Source organism: Pituophis catenifer, unplaced genomic scaffold (assembly GCF_029215685.1).
Source record: "Pituophis catenifer annectens isolate HBS135680 unplaced genomic scaffold, rPitCat1.0.hap2 SCAF_2, whole genome shotgun sequence".
Lineage (NCBI taxonomy): Eukaryota > Metazoa > Chordata > Lepidosauria > Squamata > Colubridae > Pituophis > Pituophis catenifer.
This window is the reverse complement of record NW_027256882.1, coordinates 216,703,589-216,712,511: the sequence shown is the minus strand read 5'-3', so window position 1 is coordinate 216,712,511 and position 8,923 is coordinate 216,703,589. Positions and strand designations below refer to the sequence as shown.

Here is an 8,923-nt window from a genome sequence, read left to right as displayed (position 1 = left end):
ATAAGCTTGGTTTAATTGCTCCCTCTAGCAAGCGGAACTAATTTGCAATTGACTAATTGAAGTGACCCCACTCGCGTTTTTTTAAGCCGTCTCGGAGAGGCGGCTTAAAACCCCCAAATGTTGCTCCAACTAAGCTAGCGAACGCAAAGGAGGCAGCGCAGCGCAGCGGATAAGCGCACCGCCTGGAATGATGAGAAGCTGACCAGCAGCGTCCCGAGCCCTCCGTTCCTAAGCGTTGTCCCTCTGTCGCCGGGAGAGGAACTGGACCACGCGGTTCTGCCCATTTTCTGCAGCCTCGTCGAGAGGGAGGCGGCCGTAATAGTTCGGCAGGTCCAGGCGAGCTCCCCCGGAGATCAGTACCTGCAAAGTATCCAGAAAGCCCTCGCGGGCAGCATCGTGGACCGGCAGGGAACCGGTGGAAGGGTCCGGCACATTGGGATTCGCTTTTCTCTCCAACAACAGCTCAGCCACTTTGGGGTTCCCCAGTTTCATGACCTGGAGGGGGAAAGAAAGGAAAGGTGTTGTCAGGCGATCCCTGGCGCAATTCTCCATCCATGGTTTGGGCTTGTCCCCGAGAGCCGATTTCGAGCTTAAGTAAGCAAAAAGTATGGATTTAACCACAGTTGCGAGTTGATCCCTTTCTAGACTCAGTCCTTCATTTTGAAGTTACGGCATCTCTATTCTGTGTGTGTGTAGGGGGGGATCCATCATTTTGGCCGAAGGATCTTTGGAATAACTAGAAAATCCAGAACAGAGCAGGAGCTTGACCAGAAGATATTCTCCGCGTTGACCCACACTCACAAAAAGCCCTTAAGGCAGAGATCACAACACAAAGACACCATCGCAAGAGATTCCAGCGTCGGGGATACTGTGTGCGCCTCAACCTGGCGAATTACTTCTCCGTGTAAGTAGGCAAGAGACAACCTCAAACCAATCTTGGCTGACCTCAAAAAGCTAAGAAGGAATGAAGTACTGTAGTTAATGCACGGATGGGAGACCACCGGGAAAAACCAAACAAACCTAGGGCTATGGGCCAGACTAAAGCTGTGGCTGCATGCGACAGTGTGGAAAAAAACACTAGGCATTACGATTTGCATTACCTATACTGCTACTTGTTCAAGAAGGCAATCTATATATATAAAAGCGAAAACCACTCACACATTAATCACGAAATCTCCAGCACCGTAAAGCCTACAAGCTTGAAATTTGCCACGTATTTTCCTCTTGGTTTCTAGGTGCTCACTAAGAAAGGATTTTTCAAAATGACCATCAAAGCATTAGTATTTCCTATATTATTATAACAATATAATAGAGAAGGGGGATAGGAGAGGATCTATGGGGCCAGCCTGAGAGAGAGAAGGGGAGTGGAGGGGATCTATGGGGCCAGCCTGAGGGAGAGGAAAGGAGAGGAAAGGAGAGGCTTCTGTGGGGCAAGCCTGAAGAGAGAAGGGGAGAGGACAGGATCTATGGGGCCAGCCTGAGGGAGAGAAGGGGAGAGGAGAGGATCTATGGGGCAAGCCTGAGGTAGAGAAGGGGAGAGAGGATCGGATCTATGGGGCCAGCCTGAGGGAGAGAAGGGGAGAGGAGGGAATCTATGGGGCCAGCCTGAGGGAGAGGAAAGGAGAGGCTTCTGTGGGGCTAGCCTGAGGAGAGAAGGGGAGAGGAGAGGATCTATGGGGCAAGCCTGAGGGAGAGATGGGGAGAGGAGAGGAGAGGATCTATGGGGCCAGCCTGAGAGAGAGAAGGGGAGTGGAGGGAATCTATGGGGCCAGCCTGAGGGAGAGGAAAGGAGAGGCTTCTATGGGGCTAGCCTGAGGGAGAGAAGGGAGAGGAGAGGATCTATGGGACAAGCCTGAGGGAGAGAAGGGGAATGGAGGGAATCTATGGGGCCAGCCTGAGAGAGAGGAAAGGAGAGGATCTATGGGGCCAGCCTGAGAGAGAGAAGGGGAGTGGAGGGAATCTATGGGGCCAGCCTGAGGGAGAGGAAAGGAGCGGCTTCTGTGGGGCTAGCCTGAGGGAGAGAAGGGAGAGGAGAGGATCTATGGGACAAGCCTGAGGGAGAGAAGGGGAATGGAGGGAATCTATGGGGCCAGCCTGAGAGAGAGAAAAGGAGAGGAGAGGATCTATGGGGCCAGCCTGAGAGAGAGAAGGGGAGTGGAGGGAATCTATGGGGCCAGCCTGAGGGAGAGGAAAGGAGCGGCTTCTGTGGGGCTAGCCTGAGGGAGAGAAGGGGAGAGGATCTATGGGGCAAGCCTGAGGGAGAGAAGGGGAGTGGAGGGAATCTATGGGGCCAGCCTGAGGGAGAGGAAAGGAGAGGCTTCTATGGGGCTAGCCTGAGGGAGAGAAGGGGAGAGGAGAAGATCTATGGGGCAAGCCTGAGGGAGAGAAGGGGAGATGAGAGGCCGATCGTAACTATTCATTAATCTTCAAACTCTAAGTATCGATTTATCAAGCCGGAGCACATAGTTTCTAGCGAAGCACCGGCGTCCAGCTAGTAACAAATATAAAGACAATTTATACTTCTGCAGTGATCCAAGCTATGAAGTCTTATTTCTCAGCCAACAGATAGAGCATTGGGGCTCTGTTACCTTGTTGACATTTTGAACTACAAGTCAAATGTTTTTATAGTCATGGATTAGGGGAGCTGCGGCCCATCTCCCAATAGGCATCGGTTAGCTGTTCGAAGCAACAGTTTGTAGTGCTAAACTAAAGCAATCCTGATACCTCCCAGCATAAACCTCCAAGGATGCTCAGGAAGGCCTTTGCACCCACTTGGGGCTCGATTGACAGCTTCTCTATTCAAAGCCAGGCATTCCCTCTAAATAGGAGTTATCACGCACACCATTTTCAAATACTGTACCTATTTTAACGTGGGGAAATCGCCGCGAAAAAACAAAGGAATGCCAGAACAAGTAATCGACTGGAAACATCCCCCTCCACGCGCGCGCAGGAGCGCACAAATACACACACACACTTTCCTCGGGACGGTAAATTGATGTCTAATACAAGATATCCACTGGTTTACATTTGAAGGCTCAATGGCGTTGTGTTATCATCCGAGAAGTTTTCTGGGATGATCGCTTTTCTTCCCTCTCGTCTCCCAAACTTGGAAGTAGGGGCAAGAAGCCTGGGCGTGGGAGGAGAAATAGACCGTTCAAAGCCTAACATCGTTCAGAAAACTGGGAAGGAACCGTCGTCTAAACGACGTTAGGCTTTGAGAGGTCTATTTCTCCTCCCACGCCTCCTCCCCTCCTCCCTTCTTCTTCCTCGTCTACCCTCATTTCTCATTTCCACAAAAATCTCTCCTCCTTTCTCCAGTCCCCTCCACGTTCCGATCTAGGTGCGCTCAGGGGTTCTAGAGCGAGAGGGTTGCGCAACTTGCCCTTGGCAGAGATGATCGCCAAGCCCCTTTTACCGACCGGTATCCATTTTCTCTCGCCCCACCGACGTTTCCGAAAGCTTTCCCTTCGATGCTCAATTCGAGCCGCCCCCCCCCCCCCCCACAATCCCGCTCCCTTCGGAGAGGACACCCTCCGGAGGAAACGGGAAGTGCGCCCCCTCCCGCGCGCCCCGCAGAACAGCCGAAGCGAAAACCGAGCCCCGTCCACGCTGCGCGCACTTCTACCTGAATCGCGCTCCTGCCATAAACGTTAAGCCCGTTGGGGTCGGCCCCACCGTCCAGCAGCCTTCGCAGTTCGGCTACGTTCCCTTCCGCGGCTGCTCGGCTTAGCCGGTCGGATGGAGTCATTCTGCTGGTTGCCTTTATCGGGCGATGTACTGCTCTGCGGGCTTGGTGCCACTGAGCAGCTTATCTCCCCCTCTCCCGGCCCGGGTTTTGATCTGATTGGCTGAACTCTTACATCCACAAACCTCCCCCCCCCCCCATAGGCACGCCTTAGAAACAGCAGCACACTCACTGAGTTGGTTTTTTTGTTTTTTGTTTGGCGGGGAGGGGTTGTAACGGAGGAAGTTGAAGAGTACCCTCTCTCCCGCTGTCCCCCACCCCCACCCCGCTTTTATTTTGCGGCTCAGGAAACGGCAGCACGGCTGCTCTTGGCAAGCCCACGTGCCCTCTTGGCACGTGGAAGGTCTGTAAAAACTAAGCTCCCCACCACCACCAGCAGGTGAACTCATATTCTTATAAATCCCCCTTCTTCCTAATTCCATAAATATGGAGGGTTCTTTTTTGTTGCTTGCTGCCTGTTCAACAAAGAAACAAACAATTTGGTTTGTTAAAATTTGGACTGGTGGGAGTCTAGGAAGAGAGGAGCACCCAGCCGTGGGGCTGATTATTTGGGGAGCTCCTTGAAGATCCCCCTTTTAACTTTAAATTTTAATGACTCTTGTTTTAATTGCCTCTTAATATAATATTTATACACAGCTTTTATGTTTTTATCTTCTCCTTAAATGCCATCCAGATTTGCTTTGTGAGGGAGATGGATAGATAAATAGTTACGGGTCCATGTGAAAAAGTAAGTAGAGCCTCTTTGGGTTCTGTGGTTTCAGGACATAATAAAAATCATCTGGTCCTTAGCAGTTTTTAAAAGCAGGTAAATACAACCTCGGATGAACAACAACACATGACATATTACACCATGTCACCATGTTTTTTACAAAAAGAAATCCAAAATGGAGAAGCTGTGTGTGAAAAACTAAGCACACCCTTACTTCCATAGATATGCTTCCATAGGTATGACGGTATGAAGAGGTGCTGCTAATCAAGTGCCCTTCATCAATTGATCATTATGACTTCCTCTATAAAAGCCAAATTTTAGGAGTTTGCTGGTCTCCAGCATTGAGGTTGTGTTAACAAAAGGGTTTCCTGCCTGGGCAGGGGTTGAATTAGACTTCCAAGGTCCCCTCCGACTCTGTTATTGTGTTGAAACATCAGCAATGATCTTAGAGAAGCAATTGTTGCTGCCCATCAATCTGGGAAGAGTTATAAGATCATTTCCAAACAAGTTTAAGTCCATTATTCTACAGTGAGGAAGATTATTCAGAAGTGGAAAACATTCAAGACAGTTGCCAATTTTCCCAGGAGTGGATGTCCCAGCAAATTTACCCCAGACTGGGCAATGCTCAGAGAAATTGCAAAAAATCCAAGAGTTACATCTCAGACCCTACAGTTGGCATGTTAAATGTTCAAATTCGTGACAGTGCAATTGGAAAAAGGCTGAACAAGTATGGTTTGCTTGGAAGGGTTGCCAAGGAGAAAGTCTCTTCTCTGTAAAAACAACAAGGCAGCACGGCTCAGGTTGCATCTGAACAAATCACAAGACTTCTAGAAAACTGACCTTTGGACAGATGAAACCAAAGTGGAGAAGTTTGGCCATAATGTACAGTGCCACGTTTGGTGAAAACCAAGCACAGTATATCAGCACAAACACCTCATACCAATTCTCAAGCACGGTGATGGCAGCGATAATTTGGGGGAGGGTATTTGCAGCTACAGGATCTGGCACCTTGCAAGTTATTGAGTTGACCATGAACTCTTCTGTATACTAAAGTATTTGAGTCAAATGTGAGGCCATCTGTCCTACAGCTAAAGCTTGACTGACATTGAGTCATGTAATAGCACAATGAGCCCAAGCACACCAGGAAATCTGTAACAAAATGGCTGAATAAGAAAAGAATCAAGGTGTTGCAATGGCCCAGTCAAAGTCCAGACCTCAATCCAATTGAAATGCTGGGGCAGGATTTAAGAGACCTTTCCATAAACAAATGCCCCGAAATATCACTGAACTGAAGCAATGTTGTGAAGAAGAGTAAGCCAAAATTCTTCCACAACAATGTGAGAGGCTGAGAAAGTCATACAGAAAATGATTACTCCAAGTTATTGCTGCTAAAGGTGGAGCTACAAGCTATTGAATCATAAAGTGTACAGGTAGTCCTCAACTTAAAACAGTACATTTAGTGAGCGTTCAAAGTTAGAATAGCACTGAAAAAGGGACTTATGACCATTTTTCATATTTGTGACCATTGCGGCATCTCCATAATTTGTGATCAAAATTCAGATGCTTGGCAACTGATTCATATTTAAGATGGTTGCAGTGTCCTGCAGTCATGTGATCATTTTTTGTGACCATCGACAAGCAAAGTCAATGGAGAAACCAGATTTACTTAACAACCTTGTTACTAATGTAACAACTGCAGTGATTCACTTAACAACTGTGGCAAGAAAGGTCATAAAATGGGGCAAAACTCAATTAACAAATGTCTCACTTGGCAATAGAGATTTTGGGCTGAATTGTGGTCATAAATTGAGGACTATCTGCACTTGGTTTTTCAGTTATGGCTTCTCCGTTTTGGGTTTCTTTTGGTAAAATGAATGATGACATGGTGTCAGGTGTTGTTGTTCATCTGTTACCTTATTTTAAAAAGTGCTAAGGACCAGATGATTTTTTTTACTATGTCCTGATGCGTAAAACCATAGAACTCAAAGAGGGTGTGCTTTCTTTTTCACATGACTGTAGATGTACTCAGCAACTACATGTGTCTGCTTGCACACACTTCCCTGAATGAACACACATGCCTGTGTTCACATGACATAGGGAATTAAACTGATCACATTGGCTGGGGTTCTGTAAATGTGAGCCATCCCATATATGTATATGGGAATGTGTGCTAGTTATTACTTATTTAGGTTTAGGGATTTCTTTTTCTTTTATTTATTGAGTTATTGAGATGTATTCTGTGTTTTCGGGGGGCGGGGGCTGCACCAAGAGAGGCTCATTCAATTTCATTGTACACATGTTGTGCATTGACAATAAAGGTTTGATTTGATTTGAAATTTCTCTGTTAGCGTGGTGCTTGATAGGAATAGGGCTGATCTGTCCCTTTTCTGAGAGCCAGGGGTTCCAGGGTTAAAAACTATTGGTTCACTTTCATCAAAGTTTCTTGCAAGAGCAATGCATCTAAACTGAGGCTCAGAAGGAAACTAGTCAAGTTCAAGGGTGCTTCTTCCCACAAAAGTCAGGGAACACTTTTTTAAGTTGGTACTAGTGACTAACTCCAGGGCCCAAGAGTGGGGGTGGGTGGGTGGACAAGTGACTTCCTCCTGTATTTATATTTATCTCCACTGCTGGGGGGGCAGGGAGCTGCTCTGAGGTGGAGATGCCCAGAGATGCAAGTTCCTAACTGCAGAGCAAATCTGATCAACTTCTTTCACCTCCAAAGCAGGTCTGGTTATCGCAGTTAGATGTTTCCCAAGACAATGGGCTGATGCACGGATTTCACTCATGAGATCTCAAAGCCAACTTCCATCCTTCCCACATCCTCTTCTGAGAAGCTTTTCTCTTCTGCTTCCAGTTAGGAAATCTAAGAATCTAAGACATGCTGGGCTCTCCACCAGTCTGAGTCAACAAAGAATGTCTCTAGAAGGAGCAGCAAATGAGCTCAGTAGCCACTCTTATGTTGATACAATTGGCTCGGCAAATAATGTACGTTTCTGTGAAGTAATGGCATAAGGAGGAGGAGAATCAGTCCTGATCACAGTTGCTTTTTTTTTTTTTTTTACTTTTTGGGCTCCTGTGTTAGCATTGTAGAAAAAGAACCATATTAGTCTGTGATGGCTAAAAATCAGGAGTCTGGTAGCATCTTTTCTCACTAATCAATGTTATTAAAAGGCATAAACTTTGATGAATATTCCAAATCTTTTGCTTTTTAGTATAAATGGTTAATCTTGATGCATTGTTAGCAGTCAGAAAATCAACTGATGGAAATTAATAGGTGAAATTTTTATGGGAAGAAGAGGGAGAAATGGCTTTTCCTGTGTTTCTGCCCTTGTTCAATAGTACGGTAAGACACTGTTCCAATAGAAGTAAGATACTCTATCTGGTGGTGGCAAATAGTAATAACATGGCTTCTGGGTTTTCTTAATATTCAGCCATTTTGTAATATTAAGAGGAAGTTCATTAAAAGCTGCAAGAGTGACAATCCAAACCGATTGGAGTATGTTGCCTTGAACTCAGTGGCCCTGTTCAGGAAATACATCAGAGTGTGCTTTGCTTAACCATGATTTATATGCTTTTAACATATGTCAAAATTTGCTAGATTTATACATATGAAACTATCAGCCATGGTTCACAAACCATAATAACAGCGTTCAACTTACTCACAAAGTCGCAGACTTAACATGTGGAATGAACCCAACAGTGAGACAGACTTTCAAGTCAATTTTTGGGATTATAACATGACTTTGTCACAGCTCCAGCTCTTAAAAAGTTTTCTTCAGAGCTCTGTCTTAATGGTGATGTACTAAGGTTGACTTGAATTTTCCTCAGAACACACATAGTGTATGATGAAATTGGATGCAATCCATAGAATTGTATAGTCACAGTCATAAATGGGTCAGTCTCTAAGTTTCAAGACTTCTGTTTTTGAATGAACTAATGTACATTTTAATAATACTAGCAACTTTACTAATAATTAGTACTCATTTTAGTAATACTGACATACTTCACTAAGGACTTTTTAATTATTTTATTAGGCAAACTTAAGTACAGATACAAAACAATATTGAATTGTTCTTTTGGTCTAGCTAGTTTGCATATGCTAAGCCATAACATGATTCTTTTGTTTGGCTCTAAAGTGTTGTGTTTATTCCATCAATTGTGTTTATTCAAGAAAGTTGGGTCCTCTGCACCTTGTGTACCTGGTCGGCAGTTTCGGCTTGATGAGATCAAAGCATCCTCACTTCCCAGGCAGGCTCCTAACAACTGATTGAAACAGAATGGAATCAGCCTGAAACAATTAACTCCAGGGTATTTGAACATTATGGACCTACTTCACTGGTTCAGGATAGGTTGGTGAATAAATATTTTCTGACTTCCCAGACTAGACAGCTGATAAGACAGCTATCCAGCCAGCTTCAATGCTAAAGGCCAACTAGAACTTGAATCTCCCTGTTCCTAGCCCAGCATCT

The 8,923-nt window shown here is 45.7% G+C and overlaps 1 protein-coding gene across 1 annotated transcript; it reads right to left on the bottom strand.

Annotated features, from left to right (window-relative positions):
- Positions 1-228: 228 nt before the first annotated feature.
- Positions 229-3,748, bottom strand: LOC139311164 (cyclin-dependent kinase inhibitor 2A-like). The gene is made up of 2 exons (XM_070935529.1): positions 3,626-3,748; positions 229-495 (listed from the first exon to the last, which is right to left on the bottom strand). Exons 1-2 carry the CDS (start codon positions 3,746-3,748, stop codon positions 229-231), a joined length of 390 nt encoding a protein of 129 aa, XP_070791630.1.
- Between the last annotated feature and the right edge of the window lie 5,175 nt (positions 3,749-8,923).